At 49.7% G+C, this 20,208-nt stretch overlaps 1 protein-coding gene across 2 annotated transcripts in view; it reads right to left on the bottom strand.

Annotated features, from left to right (window-relative positions):
* Window positions 1–20,208, bottom strand: part of LDLRAP1 (low density lipoprotein receptor adaptor protein 1) — a 40,141-nt gene that overhangs the window by 4,244 nt on the left and 15,689 nt on the right. Inside the window, exons 3-7 of one of the 2 annotated variants that reach the window (XM_050932254.1) lie at window positions 16,565–16,677; window positions 11,729–11,843; window positions 7,038–7,110; window positions 5,126–5,209; window positions 2,287–2,411 (exon numbers count right to left, since the gene is read on the bottom strand). In XM_050932254.1, coding sequence (XP_050788211.1) covers window positions 2,287–2,411; window positions 5,126–5,209; window positions 7,038–7,110; window positions 11,729–11,843; window positions 16,565–16,677 — 510 coding nt within the window. Of the gene's footprint in view, window positions 1–2,286; window positions 2,415–5,125; window positions 5,210–7,037; window positions 7,111–11,728; window positions 11,844–16,564; window positions 16,678–20,208 lie in introns of both variants that reach the window. The other variant, XM_050932253.1, reaches the window with a different exon arrangement.

The raw sequence follows: 20,208 nt of genomic DNA, 5'->3' as shown, positions 1-20,208 counted from the left end.
CCTGGGGCAGCGCAGCTGCAGAGCCCGGCCTGACTCGGTCTCTGTGCTGCGTGGTGGTGGCGTGGCCTGGCTCCAGCCGGGCGGTGTGGCTGTAGTGCCGGCAGCCACTGGTGCTCCAGGCAGCGCGGGCAGGGAGCACGGGGGGTTGGATAGAGGACAGGGGAGTTTGGGGTGGTTGTCAGGGGGTGAGGGTGTGGATGGTGGTTGGGGGGAAATAGGGGGTTGAATGGGGGTAGGGGTCCTGGTGGGGGGCAGTCAGGAAGGAGGGAGGGTTGGATGAGGCAGCAGGGGTTCTGGGGACAGTCAGGGAACAGGGAGTGGGGGTGTATGTGTATGGGGAAGGGGTCTCAGAGAGGCCATCAGGGAACGGGGGGGGGGGTTTGGATGGGGCAGGAGTCCACGGGGGGGGCAGATAGGAGGTGGGGGCCAGGCCATGACCCCCTCCCCTAACCAGCCTTCCATACAATTTACGAAACCCAATACAGCCCTCAGGCCAAAAAGTTTGCCTGCCCCTGGCCTACAGCAACACTGGGTGCCATGGTCTGAGACTCTGCAGGTGTTTTGCAAAGAGCAAGGATCTAACAGCTTGAGGGATGCTGATCCACCCCCCGCCCCACATCCATTTCCAACGTCTCTCCTCCCCCTCCCCACCAGAGCAATCCCCTCCCTGCACCAGTGAGGCCTGATCCAAAGCCCAGTGGAATCGCCCTCCCTGTTCCCAAGCCTTCCAAAATTAAGCATCCACACAACACCCTCGCCCCAAGGTAACGTAAAGCTGTACAGTGCCAGGTACTGCCTCATCCCTTTCCAAGACCTCCTGATGATTTTCTGCAGTGGATTTTGTTGGGAAAGGGATGCCTTTTTATCTGTGTACTGCCGCTTTAAATTTCTCACCACTGCAGCTAGGTAAAAATTCACTGCTCCAGGGAGGGACAGCCCAAGGCTACGCACAGCTTAAATCCTCAAAACAAGCCTAATCCTTGCCCTGTCCCCTCTGAGCAGGGGTGAGTTTCACCCTGAGAGCAGCCACTTTGTTCCAAGTTCAGATGCTGAGATTCCGGCATGGCTTCTCACAAGAGCCTACTTTTGTTCCCTCAACGCAACACAAAAATGTTGTTCTGGCTGAAAGCATCGGTTCGCTCTTTGCATGCAGACGCTTTCCCCAGGGCTGGGAAAGAAAAGCAGATCACTCCTTAGATTTTAGGACTGGCCAAGCTGGCTGATTTGCATTCACCATTTCAAGCTCACAAGGTGCAAAGTGCAGCAGATACAGCAGACCCAGCTCAGCGGGATGCTTTCGGCAAAGGACCTACTAAGCATATATTTCATCTGGAACTTTGTGATGAGAAAATTATATTTAAAGGGCTATGGGGCAGTGCTTCTTGAAGAACTGCTGGTGTGTTTCCTTTTCAAATCTCTCCTCTTTGGAGAATGTCCATGAACAGTATTTGACTATTACTGAATGGGGGCTGGAGGTTGTTTTAATTGAAAGATTAGGTTTGAAATGGCCTTTCAATGGGCAACTTGATTAAATCTACCCGGTGTTTTAAGCTTTGGAGCTCTGATTACCTTGATGTTATTGAGAGTTATGCAAAAGGAGGAGGTTGGCTAAGATCTCTCCAGGACCTACTGTGATGTTAAAGCTGTTGAGATGAACAGGTGATACTCTTAATTTGGCCTGAAAGACACAACGCTTGCGTTCAGATAGGCAGTCTCTGGAAGCTAAGCCCCCTGGCTAAAGAGGCCCCATCACTGCTCCACAATTCAGCAGATTTCAACTACTGCAGTGGGAGAAGAGGAGGTAGTTTGAGATAGTGGGTCTCAGACTAGTCAGGATTTGACAAGTAATAGATTGCACAGCTAGAGTACTGGCGTAACCTACATCAGCATGCACAGCAGCTACAGACTGGTGCCTCTATCTGAAGACTAGACATTCAAGTATGTGATAAAGCACATAAAGAAGTGCCCAAGCACCTGAAATGTGGGTTTGTGAAACAAGTTTACAAGCTTTCCTGAAAATCCCAGGTCTTCCAAAAGAGGAATTAGGCACCCAAATGGAAGCAAACTTGATGGGACATCTTTGAAAATCCCAGCATGAATGGCTGAGTAGCCTGAAAGTTCTACTCCCAATTGCTAAGGCTTTGGTTACGAGGTAGGCCCAGAATGAAGACAACCCTCCAGCCCCAATGGAGGATGTTACAACCAACAGAAAATGAAGCTTCACCTTCCCCCAGCATCACATTCCTCTCTCTTTTCAGGAACAGCTAGTGCCACCAGTACGCTTACCCAGACTATGTTGTTATTCTCAGATGAGAAGTTTGGATCCAACTCATCTATGTGTGTGGCATTCGTGCTGACAGGCTGGAGAGATTTGGCAGCATCTCCGAAGTCCAACAGGTTCCCTGTGGCAACTGCTGTGTGAACAGAGCAAAAAAGGTTACCTGGAAAAACAGGTTACAGACGGATTCTTTCCCTCCAGCTTGTACAATGAAGAGTTTTGTAGTTCTCCTTCCCGGCCCTCCCCATCCCAATAAGAGGAATATGTGTACCTTCCTACTGAGCTAGGCTGCCACTATTTATTTGCTTTACGTTAACAGGTAGAAAGTCCTTCTCCAACCTCTCACATCAAGGCCAGGATAGTGCTAGGCACTGTACAAATATCTGGGCAGGGACTGTAAAATCTTATGCTCCAAGCAGACAAGAGAGTGGGAAGGGAAAGAGGCCCAGATGAGTTAAGTGATTTCCCCAGGGTCACATGGCAGGGAACAGAACCCAGCCATTGATTTCCCAGTACAGAGCTTTGCCCAATGGACCACACTGCCACCACCGTCTTGAGCTATGCTACCCTAGGAGGACAGAATGATTACTGGGCTGAGCATTGCATTATCAAAGCTCCCCTGCAAAAAGAAAAAGCAAAGCCAGGAGCCTCATTTTTACCGCAGGACACCCTGGATTAGGTGGTAAAGCAGACTGGAAGACCTGCAGCGGCTTTGCTTAAGCATGGCATTAAATATGGAGTGGGAATAGCACAGACTGCACTTTGTCCCCTAGGCTCTTTTGATATCAACGTTATTGCAGCCCATAACTACATTCGGTTTAATACCACACACAATGTCATTCAAGCGTACATTTGCATCATAGGACTATTGGGGGAGGTTTTGGTAACCAGACAAAGGGTAGGTGGGTGTTTGTTTTTTTCCTGTCTTAAACTGCCACATTAACTGACTGTTTGCTGCTCAAGTAAGTCAGTTTGCTAGCTGGCAAGAGTCTGGTTTTATGTTTCAGAGTTAACACCTCATTGAGATGTGTGGGGCAGTTCACACCTCTCCAGCTAGAGATTCAGGCTGCTTGCAGTCTGAGGCCATGGCTACACTGGCACTTTACAGCGCTGCAACTTTCGTGCTCAGGGGTGTGAAAAAACACCCCCGAGCGCTGCAAGATACAGCGCTGTAAAGCCTCAGTGTAATCAGCGCTGCAAGCTACACCCGTAAGGGATGTGGTTTACGTGCAACGCTGGGAGAGCTCTCTCCCAGCGCTGGCGCTCCGACTACACTTACACTTCAAAGCGCTGCCGCGTCAAGTGTAGCCATACCCTCAGGGCTGGCCTACACCCGAGTTATGTCATCTTAATTACATTGCTCAGGGCTATGAAAAGTTTCATGCCCTCTGCAATGCAATTAAGCCAACCACAACTGTTCTGCCTATTCCTTTGCCAGCTTGTATCCCTCATAGCATTCTAGCCTTCTTACTTTCTGCCATCACTTAAAAACTTTTTCTCCTGCACAGTGTTGGACCATCACCATGTCTACTTGCCAAGAAGTTTCCCTCCTTCCATTTGGCCACCTCCCTCTTCTCCCCCCAGCCTCACTGATGTGATCATGGTCCGTTTGGTTGTAGACTTGTCTGCAAGCCTCCACCACTTCATTGTTTTGTCCCACAACTCATCTTTTGCCCATCCCCCCACCCCACTAGCCTTTTCATCCCGAAGTCCATTACAAGCAACATAATCCGCTCTCCTGGAATCACTTCATAGTCTCCCCTGTTTGTTAAATCTCTTCTTGGCAGGAAGTAGCTACTCTATGTAATGAAGTGTGCCTCCCTTTTTACAAAGTATGGATTGGCAACAATCAGGCCATGGACTCTGGCTAACAAAGACGTTCTCACCAGCTGCCCGTCTGGTTCCAAAGCATCGTACTGGACAACAACAATTGTTTTAGCCCCTGGGTTCTCCCCCATGTCCACTGAGAGTTGCATTAATAATCAGGCACTTAGCTGGACCTACTGATAAGCAAGAAACCACTAGCTAGCTGGAATTCCTCTTCCTCCTCGGTCTCTACTCACTGCTATCGTCAGCCGCTTCCTCTTCCTTTGGATGTCCACTATCATAGCCTATAATGTTCTGCCAGGATTATTCTCTCTCTCTCCTTTTTTTTACTACTGATCCATGCTACTGACCTATAAACCCTCAACCTCCATAGATTCTGACCCCTTCCATTCTGTTCCTTGTACACAGGCAATATGCAGAGACCTCCTTCTCTTCAGCGTCTCAGCTACTTCTTCCTTTCCTGTTCATTGCTCCCGCCTTCAGGGAAGCCAGATATAGTTCTTGGGCTCGCTTTAGCTGTACATGCCCAGAATGCAGCAGCATTTACTATTTTCCACAGCTTTCAGGTGAAGCAATCGTGTGTTACTTCCGGGGGGAAGGGGGAGGGGAGGGAGAAGAGATAGAGTGGGGGACACCCTAGCATTGTATTCATTCTCCCCAAAGATAGATGCAGAGAGAGTATGCAATTGTAAAAGCTGCACCAAGCTGGCTGGTCAGGCCTGACATTTCTTGGTTTGTTTTAAGTGGACTGTCTGCCAGCCAATTAGCAGCCCTGCCTGCCTGTATCCAGGGCATTTAGAGAAGAGGCCGCAGTAGAAGCCATGACTGAGGATGGTTCTCTTCATAGGTGGTTGGCCAATAACAAATCTATGCCACTGACACAAAAGTTGTTTGCTCGGCACCAGTCTCCACATTTCTGCTGGGAGACTCGGTCAAATCCAGATGAAAAAAACCCAGTCGCTGCTCGGAGGTCTTTAGAGCCCTGAAAGCTAACAGGGTGTTCTTTTGTCCATCACTTACATGCTTTAAGGCAGGCAGGATCTTCTGAGTTTGGGCCACTTGCACCTTCTCCCTCAGAGATGGACTTTTCCCTCTTTTCTTTCTCTGTAACAAGAAAGACTCCCTCATTGTCTCATAGACTTTAAGATCGGAAGGGACCATTATGATCTAGTCTGACCTCCTGCACAATGCAGGCCACAGAATCTCACCCACTCACTCCTGTAACAAACCCCTAACTTATGTCTGAGTTATTGAAGTCTTCAAATCATGGTTTAAAGACCTCAAGGTACAGAGAATCCTCCAGCAAGTGACCCGTGCCCCACGCTGCAGAGGAAGGTGAAAAACCTCCGGGGCCTCTGCCAATCTGCCCTGGAGGAAAATTCCTTCCTGACCCCAAATATGGCAATCAGCTAAACCCTGAGCACGTGGGCAAGACTCACCAGCCAGCACCCAGGAAAGAATTCTCTGTAGTAAATCAGATCCCACTCCACCTAACATCCCATCACAGATCACTCGGCATATTTACCTGCTAATAATCATAAATCAATGAATTGCCAGAATTAGGCTATCCCATCATACCATCCCCTCCATAAACTTATCTGTAGGCACTGGATTTCCTGAAGTGCATTTCACTAGCAGAAACCGGATCTGTAGTGATCATAAGAGCTGGTTGGGAGCTTTCCCACCAGGGCATTTTCTGTCAAAGTATTTGTTTTGCCAAAATTGAAGTTTTGCCACAAAAAGTTTGATTTTCCAGGGGGAGGGGATTTACTGAGGGCTCCTGGACTGACTACCTAGAAGACACACCTGTAAGCAGAAAAAAATGAAATTGACAAAAGCCTTTTAGGCAAGGAGCCTTGAGATTCTGGTTCTCCCAAAATGCAGTTTTTCTGGAAATTCCTGCCCTGTGAGAAGTTTTGCATTTGACTTTTTGGTCACAAATTAGGGCACAATTTTTCTTCCCCAGGCTAGGATTTCCATTTCCAGCCAACTTTTGTGACCACTCGCGTCAAGGGCTTCACATACTTGGGGCAAATGTTTTCTGAGTCACATCCTCAGGAGACACCGAGCACCACCCAAAACACTTGTGGCCAGTTCCTCCCTCTTCTCCAGGCCCTATGTGCCTCTCCAGTGGCATATAAGGGCGGCATAGGAGATGAAAGTGGAAGGGATGTATGAGGGATGGTATTTCCCCAGTGCAGGAGATGCGTAGGGCTGACACAAGTGGCCCTGAACGGCCCTGGAGGGGTGTAGGGCTTAGAGCTATAGATTTTATATATTTATTTATTGGGGGGGGCAGAGGGAGGAAGAGTAATACTCCAACTTACATGCCAAGGGATATACCAGCCCCTATAGCAGCCTAGAATCCTGGTGGCACAGACCCACAGTCATCCCAGGTGCCCTTTCTCAGCAGCACAGCACAGATTCTGCCCCATGGGTTTGGTTTTCAGATGTACGAGCACCCCAGCTTTATTACACTGGGAGCGATGGTGCTCAGCACCTATTGGGTGGGATGGCAAAGAACAGCTCCAGCCCCTTAATATCAAATTCTCTTTTGCACATTGGTGGGGAGGGGGGGGGGGAAGAGGGACACAGGTGTCAGGCTGACTTGGAAAGAATATCTAGTTACTTTACAGCTTGTTAGGCACTCTGTATTTCATGTGCCCACTTATGGTGAAAGCAACAGGCAGAGACAAATTTACAATGAGCAGGACTCCGTACCATGTGTCAGCCGCTGATTGCAGACTCTAGACCCTGCTGTCAGAGTCACCAGAAACCTGCAGTTATGTGAGCAGCGCAGCCAGAACGCTCCTCAATCCCCCTCGCCCTCCCGATTTTTTTCAGCGCATACTTTAAAAGATCACTTGAAAGGATAATAAACCCAAATTATTTCCTTGAATATATGGCAAGACACAGAGAGAGACGCACTCACCTTCCTTGGATGCTTGCCAGAACTCATATGCTACTTTGAATGCTTGAGCTACAGTTAGGGTAACTGCCTGGGCCTGAAAGACACAGTTTACAGTGCATTAGTAGGCAGTTTCTCCCGTAGATTTAAATCATTTGGTGGTTCTGCTGATGGATGTGAACCTGGAGCTTATGAGACTCTGGTGCCAGGACTCTGACGCTCTTTTAGAAAGAGTAATCAAACATTGATAGCAGCAAGGATTCTCTGCTCTCCACAGGACGCTGCTGAACAGAGTTGACTGCAGGCATGTTACACCTAAGAAAACAATTATTTTCAGAGACAAAGGAAGGTGTCACGCTGACAGCTCCAGAGGCTAAAGACCCCTCTAGCCTCAATGCACACAGAGCGTCTTGCATATTGGCCCCTCCTCTGTGCCTCAGTCTCGACCAGGTGGGATGACTACTATTAATCCTCTAAAATACAGTGACAGGGGCATGCAAGTAGTATCTGAGCGCCTCACCACACCCCTGTGAGTCAGAGCAGTGCCCCACTGTACAGATGTGGGAAACAGATACGGGGGGAGGGATAGCTTGGCGGTTTGCGCACTGGCCTGCTAAACCCAGGGTTGTGAGTTCAATATTTGAGGGGGCCATTTAGGGATCTGGGGCAAAAATCTGTCAGGAAGGGTATTTGGTCCCACGGTGAAGCCAGGGGACTGGACTTGATGACCTTGCAAGGTCCCTTCCAGTTCTAGGAGACAGGTATAGCTCCATATAATAATAATAATAATAATAATAAGAGCAGCTAAGTGACTTGCACAAGGTCATACAGGAAGCCTGTGACAGAGCAAGGAATCAAACTTGGTTCTTTCAAATCCTGGATGAGTGCCCTAAGCATGGGACACCCCTCCACAATTTTCAGGGGCCATCTGACTGCCAAGAAAAGTGACGGTGATGGCAGGTGTTGGTTGCTGGACTGAGTGCCACCCACTCATTTCAGTTAAGATGCTGAATGGCTCATAATGACTTTCACTACAGAGGTAGGGCTGGATTGGCAATGGTGATGGGCTATAACTCACTGACCTGCCAATTCCTTCCCCTCTTCCCCGTTCAAGTTAGAACAATCTCAAGTAACAGGATGCTGTAAGAAAAAGCGCTAGATAGTTGGGGAATGAAAGCTGGTGTCCCCCACAATCAGTTTCAGCTCTTAATGACAGAGTAAGAGCTGGATATTAATGAGCACAGAGAGATACAGGGAACCTTTCAAAAGGCACAAAGGGTAGTTTAGGCTCCCAGCGAAGTCAGTGGGAGCCTCTCCTATCTGGAGGAGACTGTTACACCCACTTGCGGCAGCAGCAAGTTTGGCCCTCTAGGCCACACATTTTTTGTACCACTGTAACTAAGCGGGTTTCTTTCTCCACTTCCACACAGTGTAGTAACTGTCCTGACGTGGCTTCACTTCGATCATGCAAGAGTCTCAGGGTACGTCTACACAACCCGCCGGATTGGTGGGTAGTCTTTGATGGATCAGGGATCGATTTATCGCAGCTCATCTAGATGCGATAAATTGATCCCCGAATCGACGCCCATCCTCCACCTCGGCAGGAGGAGTAAGCAGAGTTGATGGGGGAGCCACGGCAGTCGACTCGCCACCGTGAGGACGGCCAGGTAAGTCCAACTAAGATACTTCGACTTCAGCTATGCTGTTCGCGTAGCTGAAGTTGTGTTTCTTAGTTCAACCCCCCTCGCCCGCTAGTGTAGCCCAGGCCTCAATGTAGCTTATTTCTCCTGAGTTTACAGAAACGAGCTACACATGGCTGTAACTGCAGCCACACCCATACACCTGTATGTTTCTAGACGGACAGAGCTGTACAAAGCCCCCCCGCTCAGACCGGCCCTTCGGGCTACAGCAAGGCTTGCTAGCGTGGCGAGGGAGCGACGTGGGATGCCGGGGTTATCAAAGAACAAGTTCACTGAAGGTTTTACATGCAGTAGCACATCGCAAGGCTGAAGCAGACACTTTTTAGATGGCTGCTAGTTTATAAGTTTGTGTTTAGAGCTGCCGTGCAAAATAAATCTAGCGTCCAAGACGCGGAACTTCCCTCTCCTCCAGGCTTCGGGGAAAGCGGAGAAAAACGTTTAATTGAGAAATAAGTTCCAAGAGCCGTGGGCTTTTGAAATGGGAAGAGATCAAAACACACAAAACCTATCTCTGTCAATTAAACCTCACAAAGTAGAGGATCTCATTTGAATGTCTGAGCTATTTACATCTTTGAGGGAAGCGTGAATGCTTTATGGCAAAAACTTAAATATGGTAATTAAGTATGAAACTCCCCACAGCTGTTTACAATTTAAGCTGTCACATCTGAATCAAGTTTAATAGACCCAGCTACCGTTGAGAATTGCCCATGAACTAAAAATATGGACTAATTATATGCCAGAACCGGGTGGCTATACATACCAAACCCTGTGTTATGCCAGGCTCTGGTATCGCAGTATTAGTTTACCTTTTATCAGCATGGCGTTCACGCATTTTATGTGTGGACAAAGAGATTCTACTTTCTACCACCAAAGGCCTGGGAGAATTTTTGAGGAAGACGTATTGAGCTGATGTACCAAAGAGATAATTATTTTAGCACTGGAGAGATTTAAATTTTAATTTGTAGAGAGTCTCTTATCTTGGCAGCGCAAAGATGGGGCTGTGCTTTGCAGCCAGGAGAGAACTGGTTGCTTCCATTACGTTCCCCGCTCCCCCAGAGAAGTGGGGGAAAGGGACGGAATATTAACACTGCCATTCATGCCTGGAGCGGTAGGGGGTGTTTGGAGTGGCAGACTAGGCCATGTTGCTAGAGGCAAAGTTTCTCTCTTCTCTGCCCCAGCCTGACTGAAATGCGCTTGCTGCAGGGGCAATGCCATAGGAGCTGGGATGAGGAAACCTACCCCGACTCCCCCATGATGTGAGAACAGTTGTTGCTGCAGCCTCTGTTCTGATTACGCTCCTGATTCAGGGAAAAGGATGGGAATGGCAGAATTAAAGGCATGAAGCAGGCAGGGTGTCGTTTAGAGCTACAGCTCCCTGTCTAGATCACATCCTTGCTCCCCGTGAAGCTGAGTTCCAGTGTGCAGGGGATGAGCACCCCCAGCCCTGCAGGCTTCCAGCCCCTGCTGCTCTGTGTCTGGGGTATGCATAGGTCTGGTCCCCCCATCCTACTAGAGCAGGCAGAGGAGGACACCCCCCGGTTTCCCAGCACACACACTCTAAGCCCAGCCCCCCTCGACTCATTCACATCTCCACTGCAAGGTCTCTCTGGCACATCAGTCCCTGCCTCCCCACTGTGTGAGCGGAGGAGATCTAATCACTCTCTACACCCACTCACAGCTTATGCCCAGTGACCCATTTCTCTCTCTTGCCAACTCTTAAGTGCTGGGCCTTGGCCCACACTGTCCCAGCTCAGAAGAGCTCCCCCTTTGTGTGATACATTGAGCCGGTGGGGGGGGGAAGGGGAGGGAGGGAGAGAAACCAAACAAAAAAAAAAACCCAACTATTCTGCTCAGAACAAAAGCGGGTGGCTATTCCCCAGCTCTGGCTATTCTCCTTAGTAAGTGTTACGCTCTCGTGTTTCACGCCGTGCGTCGCTTACAGCGCGATGGTGCTAAATTTGCCATCAAGTATATTAACAAACGTATCATGGGCTTTGAGAGAGAGAGAGAGAGCTCTTCAAAAGTGAGCCACAAAGCAGGGGGGAAAGTTGAGGTGAAGCAGGAGCAGGGAACACACACACACACACACACACACACACACACACACACACACACACACACCACTCTCCTTTTAAAAATTCTTTCCCACCCATGGAAGAATCCAGTATTCTGGCTGCAATGGTCACCTCACCAAACACTCCTACAGTCTTACTGCAGCCATGGGGAACTAGGGACAATGCAGAAATAATGCTGCCTGGCATTTCATTAAGCGAGGAAGTGCCAAGAGAATTTCGGCAGGTGGGAGGGGTTGGAGACAGTTTAGCAAATGCTACTCTTCTCCCTCCCTTTAAGATAAAGACCCCCTTCCCACCTGGCCTGATTATTAGAAGCTTCAATTCTGTTTATCTTTAAGCATGCGACCAAGTCCCATTGACTTCAGTCAGGCTAAACACACTGAAGTATTCATGGGATCAGGGCCTTCAAGTAAATTTTCAGGCTCAACTGTCATTTTTTACTCTGCATTTTGCCTCTTTAATAGGGGAGACTCACTTCTGAGAAAGGGAGATGGGTCCTCACCTCATTGGGGCATGCAGCCTAGTGGTTAGACTAGCTGAGATCATGGCACTCCCATAGGAAACAGACGAAGCTGCGGGTTCTCAGCACCTCAAAGTCAAACCCAGCAAGGAATTTAGAAGTTCCTCCCAACATCAGCACCAAAGCGACATAATAGATTAGATCTGCCCCTCTCACCAGCATGTATGCAGGTTGATTTAGCCTCACTACATCCTACGATATGCTCGGGCTGTACTGTGCTTCTGGAGACGCAGTGCGGCCGACAGCCCCGAGCCATGTCTGCAAGCATAGAGACGCCAATACCTACAGGCACCGCAGTTTGCCAGATCAGGCCCTTCGATCAGTAAGCAAGGTCCCTGCCCCGAGGAGCTTATGAAGCACTGAACCCTGCCCACCGCTCTGGTAACAGCCGTACCGACCCGCGCCCTCCTTTCTACTGACCAGTTTCCGTTTGGGGCAGAGGAAAGCGTGACACTCCAGGTTCTCGTTGTGCTGGCTCTGAGCAATGTAGGCAAACACTTTATCGTGGCTCTTGTCTGCAGTGCAGTAAGAGATCCTGAAAGTCAGAGCGAGGGACAGTTAGACACTTGACTTATAGCAGGGTGGGGAGGACACCAGCTCGCGCACTGAACTCCGACCTAGCAGGCTGAAGGTCAGATTCAGCATGGCAGACACAGAGGGAACATTAATACCATCACGTTCTAAGAGGCCCTGGTTGGAGACTGTGGAAACTCTTGGCCTGAATGAAGACAAGCCCCATTTTAGGCTTCAGAACCACAACTGTGAAGGCAGCAAAGCGGGACGGAAGGGAAGCAGAGCCAGATACCGAATGATGCATTTGGCCGGGTTACAGCCTCTGAATGGGAGCCTTTACCTATCCTCAAGGGAAAGGAGCTATTTGCCTGGGTTTTGTGATGTGCTAGTTTTTGATCTGGGCAAGAGACGCTTTGCAGTGAGGACAATCTCATGGACATTCTCTTCTCAGCAAGGAGAGAGCCCAAGTTGTTCCAGCATCAAAACTTACTCCAGAAGCTCCCCTGTGAGACAAGCAGACGTCGGGGACCAGGAAAGTCTGTCTGAAAGGATGAGCCTCAAACTCCAGGAGATCGGCTCTAGCAGCTGCAGACATCCTTGAACTCAGCGGGCCATGGGGAATTCACTCAGCCTGCGGTTTGAGGGACATTCCCTCTGAGGGGCTGCTTTCCCCTGAGCCGGGCAGGCAGCACTTTGCATTTCTGCACAAGGTTTTGGCCAGCAAGCAGGGTGCCCTTTGACCAGGCACTGGCCAGGTGAGCAGACTAGAAATGTGCCTGTGTAGATTCTGGGGGGCAGGATCCTCAGAATTTGGAGCGTTTCCTTCCCACCACTACCCCGCCCGCCCCCTGTGCCGATATTCACACAGGAATCGGCTACTCCCATCTTACGTCAGTGAGTGCTGCTGCGGCGCGTGGCAGCTGAGTCACTGAAAAGCACTGCAAGGGGCACATACAACTGTCAGTAATTTAATCTAGCAGACCACTGAGGATGTGCCCTCCCCACAAGACAGGTTCTAAGGAAGAAGAGGATTAGAGGAAGAAAGGTGGGCCCGTGGTTAATCATCTCACGGCACCAGATTCTCCATTCAGACCTCACTCGCACGACTGTCCTCTAGGAAGGGGCAAGTGCATCTCATTTCCCAGACAGACTTAAAAAGCCACAGTCAAGATTTATTTACACTTTCATTTCATTTCTTTTCGTGCATCAGGTTACTGTTGCTCATTGGCCTAAATTTTGCCTTGCCAAGCAGGGTCATACTTTGTATGAGGCACTTCAGGTTTATTCCCTTCCATCATTTGCTTTCAAAGCAGCCAAGTCGGCCTTTCTGAAAACTGCAGCAAAACCTCATGGGTGCATGTGTCTCTCTCTCTCACACACACACACACACACACACCCCCTGCTTCATAGCAACCCCCACTGTTCACCCCCATGTACAATCATCATTCGTTTTCAACAGCAGGGTCATCACACCAGCCTCTGAAGTTAATCGGTTTTGTAACTGGAAGGCAACTCACCACACACAAAGGGGCGAGTCTGACCACCACCTACAGCATCACAGGGGCTGCGTTTTAAGCTGCAGCGAGTCCGGTAGGATGCCTGCCTGAGCAGAGTCATGAAGAGATTACAGTTTCTGCCAGTGATGTCTGAGTTTGCCTGATAAAAGTTCCAGGTTTGAGGGGGAGTGCTCCAGAGACCACAGCTGTCGGTTCGAGCATGACCCGGCACATGGTGGGAGAAATTACTTTGGGCAATAAAAGAAAGCTTGCAAGAGAAAATTAAATTCATGCACATCAACCCTCCCTCCTTTAGGGAAAGTTATTCCTTCAACCAAAGTGGTGGTGTTTTACAGAACTGCCTCTGATGTTGTCAGCTGCCTTAAGACACACAGACTTCAGTCAACTCAGAGCAAACCTTTGTATAAACATGGACCGGAAGGGACAGATTCACCGTTCCCTGTTCCAGTATCCAAGCTGAATTCAAGGCAGCAGCTAACTCTTTAGATCTCAGGTCTGCACTCACTTGTTTCCCCACCTCTTGCCCTCCCCCACAGCATAGTTCCACTGATTTCAGTAGACCAGGATTAATCTGGAGTGATTTAAGAGAGCAGAATTGGATGCCAGGTCTGCAGCTGTTAACTTTGAATTGTGAGGGGGCCTATTGGGAGAGAAGATCACAGAAGGAACTCCACTCTCATGCATTTTAACAGGACCTTATTTATCCAGTTGACTGTGTAGAGCAAGGAAGGTCAATGGTTTTGTCAGTGATCCAAAGGCCTCCTATGAACTGACCACTAGGCAATGCAAAATGCCACTACCCTGTATTTCAGTATAGGCTGGGGGGAGGAGACGTACACAATACTCCAAGGCAGGGGAGGATGGAAGGAGGCATGGAACACAGGAGTTATCGGACTGGATCATACCTGGATCCATCTTCTCTAGTACCCAGTCTGACTGCGACCACACCAGACGCTCAGAGGAAGGTGTAAGAACCCCACAGTAGGCAAGTATGGGAAAATCTGCCCCCTCTCCTCCCCGTTACATTAGATTATAACAACAGAAGAGACCACTGTGATCATCTAGTCTGATCTCCTGCACAACAGGCTGTACAGCTTTGCTGACTTAATTCCTCAATCCTGGTCTTTAGCATTGCCGACTGGGTCAGGCCCTGAATCTAAGCCATAGTAGGAGTGGAAGAGGGGAAAGAGAGTTAGAGCAGATCCCTTCGAAGCAGGAAGATCCAGCTGGCTAAGTACGTCAGCATCGCTAGATGGAACTTTAAAGGGGCTGCATTTAACCACGGAGCCGGATTAACGCCTGGGAAATCTCCTGCCATTCCCTGCTTATCAGCCTCCTGCTGTAGCTGGACCACTGGTTTTAACCTCAGAACCACTTTCGACACCTAAAGTCGGAAGTCTGAGGCCTGTTAAGCTGCCTTAAATGTAGTCTGCCTCTTGCCCACTTCAAAGCGAGTTTGGGCTCCCGGGAGGAGCTGAGCTGTTGATTTTGGCTTCCAACGTTCTCTAGCCACACCACAGCAGCCTGCCCACCTCGGTGTGTCTCAGCCCGTGCTGATCTCTCTAGGGTAAAGAGGAGAGTTCAGCCTCCAGGCTCCATTCAGTGGTTGACCTCTTGTCAGGGAGGCTGAGAGCCCATTAGGGCAGGGACTGCGTGTGCTTTTCCTGCCTACCACAATGAGGCACCGATCCCACCTGGAATCTCTGGGGACTACGCAGTCAAGGGGATGAGTCGTTACTGGGACTTGGGCTCAAATGAAGGAAAGAAAGTATTTGCAGAGGGTCAGGCAGAGCCTGGAGAGGAGACCGGGCTGTGTAAGTCACCACCCTCCATTCCCGAGCGGATTGTCCCCCTTTTCCACACAGGAGACCCAGCTGAAATCTGATGCTAACCGCTTCTGACCGGTGCCGTTTGTCAGAGCTCACCGCACGACACTGAAGCGATCGCTTCGGGCGGGCCAGAACCAAAGGGCATCTCAAACATTCCAACCCTCCTCTCCAGGAGGCGCCTCTGTTACCTTTTCCCAGTCTCAGGCGCTCTTGGCCCTGCGGTACTCGCGTGCGTCTGATTCCACAACACTATCAGACGCCCCATGGACGGGGCGCATTCTACAGTCGGGGTCACCAATCTAAATGAACTGTGTGCTTTGTCATTTGCAGAGTTTTCCCTTATCCTTCCCCCTTTCTTGGCTCTGTTTATTCCACTCGACAGACGGTTTCCCTTTGGATTCTCATGGAGGCTAGTGTTCACTCGTTCCCTTCTTCCCGCATAGCCTCGGTTTTCGATCTTTACTTTCAAGAACAGATTCGTAAAGATGTGGTCAGCCTCCAGTACAGGTGAAGACTGGAGCCTGACGCAGCCTCTCTCCCTAACCTTGCATCAGACTATGGGCTGTGAAGCCAGGGCTAATACTCCCATCAGTTCAAACAGGAACAGGTCTGGGCTCTATGCGTTTACACCAGGGGCGGGCAAACATTTTGGCCCGAGGGCCACATCTGGGTCTGGAAATTGTACGGCGGGCCATGAATGCTCACGGAATTGGGGGTTGGGGTGTGGGAGGGGCTGAGGACTTCGACTGGAAATGTGGGCTCCGGGGTGGGGCCAGACATGAGGAGTTCAGGGTATGGGAGGGGGCTCCGGGCTGGGGTGTGGAGGTGGGGTGAGGGCTCTGGGGTGGGACTGGAGATGAGGGTTTGGGGTTCAGGAGCGTGCTCCGGGCTGGGACCAAGGGGTTTGGAGGGCAGGAGGGGGATCAGGGCTGGGGCAGGGGGTGAGATTGTGGGCATGGGAGGGGGTCAGGGGTGCCGTCTTCAGGCAGCGCTTACCTCAAGCATCTCCCAGAAGCAGCGGCATATCCCCCCTCCGGCTCCTAAGCAGAGATGCAGCCAAACGGCTCTGTGTGCTACCCCATCCGCAGGCGCTGCCCCTGCATCTCCCATTGGCCGTGGGTCCCTGCCAATGAGAGCTGCGGGGGTGGAGCTTAGGTTGGGAGCAGCATGCGGAGCTCCTTGGCTGCCCCTACATGTAGGAGCCGGGGGGGGGCGGGGGCCGCTGCTTTCAGGAACTGCACAAAGCCACAGTATGCACAGAGTGGGGCAAGCCCCCAACCCCGCTCCCCGGCGGGAGCTTGAGGGCCGGATTAAAATGTCTGAAGGGCCGGACGCAGCCCCCGGGCTGTAGTTTTCCCACCCCTGCTTTACATGCTGAAGTGTCTCCAATAACATACCTGTATATTGAGATATTTTCTATCAATTCGTTAGTTCCGCTGTCATTTAGGATAATCCCTCTGGGAGATACCTTCAGGGTAACTTTCTGCAGTTTCTTGCCACGTGCTTTAGCCTTTGGAAGGGAAAAGCAAATAGATTTACAGGTATTTAGCATGGTTACATCCAAAGTTATATCATGGTGGCCAATTACTCACTCTACATGTGCACTATTTAATAGACAAATTAATGGCACTTGTTACTATCAGAGACTGAATTTACTACTAGATACAATAAGCCCTTCATAGAATCATAGAATAGCAGGGTTGGAAGGGACCTTAGGAGCTATCTAGTTCAACCCCCTGCTCAAAGCAGGACCAATTCCCAACTAAATCATCCCAGCCAGGGCTTTGTCAAGCCTGACCTTAAAAACCTCTAAGGAAGGAGATTCCACCACCTCCCTAGAAAACCCATTCCAGTGCATCACCGCCCTCCTAGTAAAAGAGTTTTTCCTAATATCCAACCTAAACCTCCCCCACTGCAACTTGAGACCGTTACTCCTCGTTCTGTCATCTGGTACCACTGAGAACAGTCTAGATCCATCTTCTTTGGAACCCTCTTTCAGGTAGTTGAAAGTCACTATCAAATCCCCCCTCATTCTTCTCTTCTGCAGACTAAATAATCCCAATTCCCTCAGCCTCTCCTCATAAGTCATGTGCTCCAGCCCCCTAATCATTTTTGTGGCCTTCCGTTGGACTCTTTCCACTTTTTCCACATCCTTCTTGTAGTGTGGGGCCCAACCTGAACACAATACTCCAGATGAGGCCTCACCAATGTCAAATAAAGGGGAATGATCACGTCCCTCGATCTGCTGGCAATGCCTCTACTTATAAAGCCCAAAATGCCATTAGCCTTCTTGGCAACAAGGGCACACTGCTGACTCATATCCAGCTTCTCATCCACTGTAACTCCTAGGTCCTTTTCTGCAGAACTGCTTCCTAGCCATTCAGTCCCTGGTCTGTAGCAGTGCATGGGATTCTTCCGTCCTAAGTGCAGGACTCTGCACTTGTCCTTGTTGAACCTCATCAGGTTTTTTTGGCCCAATCCTCTAATTTGTCTGGGTCCCTCTGTATCCTATCCCTACCCTCCAGTGTACCTACCACTTCTCCCAGTTTAGTGTCATCTGCAAACTTGCTGAGGGTGCAGTCCACGCCATCCTCCAGATCATTAAATGAAGATGTTGAACAAAACCAGCCCCAGGACCAACCCTTAGGGCACTCTGCTTGATACCGGCTGCCAACTAGACATGGAACCATTGATCACTACCCATTGAGCCTGATGAACAAGCCAGCTTTCTATCCACCTTATAGTCCATTCATCCAGCCCATACTCCTTTAACTTGCTGGCAAGAATACAGCGGGAAACTGTACCAAAATCTTTGCTAAAGTCAAGGAATATTAAAATGGTACCTTTGCTGAAGCACCGCTTTATGCTGGTATTAAGCATATACCCACCCCATAACATGCTTTGATACTGTGCCCACAGTCCCTAAGGGACTTTACTGTACTGATTACAGTGTCTGAAGACTACATGACCGACATGGGTGTAGTCTTGGCAGAGACCCACTGGGCTCCTGCAGAATTTGCCAAGTTCTGCAGAGGTTTCATTTTTAGTCTGACATCCAAGGAAATGCTAGAGCTCTCAGGTTACACATTAGACAGCAAGAGAGGGGTGACATACAATGGAGTTAGACTGATCCCCTAAGTTTTGTCTGAACAGAGCTATCTTCTGGGGGCAGTAATTACACCACACCTGTAATTAGCCATTATCTTCTGTTCAAGCTGCCTTAAGTAATCCCATAAAAGGAATAGTTTATTGAAAGCCCGATCCTCAAGTTACTGAGGAGAGTCAGTGGATATGTGGCCTGAAAAAAGACAGGGTCAAGCCCATTTCAGAGTGCACCTTATTGAAAAAGGAAGTTTTGAGATCCTCCACCTACTGCACTGGGATTTGCACTCAGACACTAGTGAGTAACTCTACCTTGCTCTCCTACAGACAACTGAAATCAGGGCTCGCTTACAGCCTCTGCAGCGTCTAGTTCGACTTCGCTGTTCACTGGCTTGTGAGGGCAGACAAGGCATATCAGATTTAAGGAAGCAGCATAGCGACAAGACAGCTACAGCTCAGGAGCCATTGCTCAAGCTGGCAGACGCTATTCCAGAAGTGGCCTTCAGTATTCCACAGCACAGCCAATCCCAGGCATTCACCATTCCTGGTCAGGCTGCTGCCCATCCCCCAAAATCGTGATTTTAAAAAATACATTTCACTGATTTCTGGTTTGAGTCTCTAGGGCACACTGTGGTCCCATTTTCAAGCTCTTCTCTGCTAACCCAAGGTCTAGAAATGTTCACTAGGAAGAGTAAGCACAGTCTCAAATAATCACATGACTCCAGGAGCTGGGGATTTAATGCCATCGTGTACTACAAGACTTGGCATCAGCAAGCTCCGGTCCACCATCTCCCTGCTTCTTCTAACACAGGAATGATGCTTACCTCCTCCCAAATTTGTGGGCCAGCCCAGTGCATGTGGCACTTGTATACTCCAGATACTGCAGGAGTGGGCCCTTTGCCAGCTGCTGCTTTGCGGGCCAGCCAGGCCGCTCCTGCAGAGTACTAGCTTGGCCACAATGGAGTCCAGACAGAGGAAGTCTGCTGTTGCAACACTAGATTTGCCACACAGTTTGTTTCCCACGTCTTTACTCAGCATTAGAGGGACGAATGGCTGGACACTAGACACAACAGGCTTGGACATCAAAGAGCGACGGACTGTTGCCAAAACCACCTCTCACCACCTCTCCAGGCCCGATGCTCTAACTTTGTATCACTCACACATTTAGCGGAACTTGCAAGTTCACGTTTTCTTTGAATTTTAACTGCCCTTCAAGATAGTCAATTAAGTTCACAGCGGCCAGCAGAGGATAAAAAGCATTAGATTGGCCACGGGCTACATTCAGCCAACTGCAGCTCAGCGAAGAGAACCTCAGTTCTCCCACTGACTACAGGTTGGGGCATCTCCCCACCTGCCAGGAAAGTCATCAGACCAGCACCACTTCAAAGTGCCGACCGCAACGCAGCAGGTTCCAGGCCCTCACACCCCAGCACTGTCCCTCGGTTAAGAGCCTCAAGGAGAGTTTCAAGAGTAGCAGCCGTGTTAGTCTGTATCTGCAAAAAGAACAAGAGTACTTGAGTTGTACTTACAAGGAGACTTCTTTGGGCGCACACCCAGAGTCCTCTAGCCAAAGGCATGAGCTTCCACCCACCACAGCAATGATCACGCAAGATCCCGGACACAGCACAACTAGCAACCCAAGAGTTAGTAGGCACTCAAGTGAGACAGATGAAAGTCAGTTTCACTGAGACAGACAACTTCACAGCACTTTGTAAGCAGACATTTTTACAAGAGCCATGCACTATTGGGAGAAGCCAGAGATCCTGGAGCAGAGAAGGGAGCAGTGCCCTCCTCAAAGCTTCAATAGGGGAAAGGCCCCACTCCCCAGTCTCTGCCACAAGGTACCAGTTGCAATACAGGTTTAGCAACACTCCCATGAGCTTTAGGGCCAGATGCTCAGCTGGTGCAAATTTGCTTCACTTTACTAAAGTCTGCAGAG

Source organism: Gopherus flavomarginatus, chromosome 22, assembly GCF_025201925.1.
Source record: "Gopherus flavomarginatus isolate rGopFla2 chromosome 22, rGopFla2.mat.asm, whole genome shotgun sequence".
Taxonomy (NCBI): Eukaryota; Metazoa; Chordata; order Testudines; family Testudinidae; genus Gopherus; species Gopherus flavomarginatus.
This window is presented reverse-complemented; position numbering and strand designations above follow the sequence as displayed.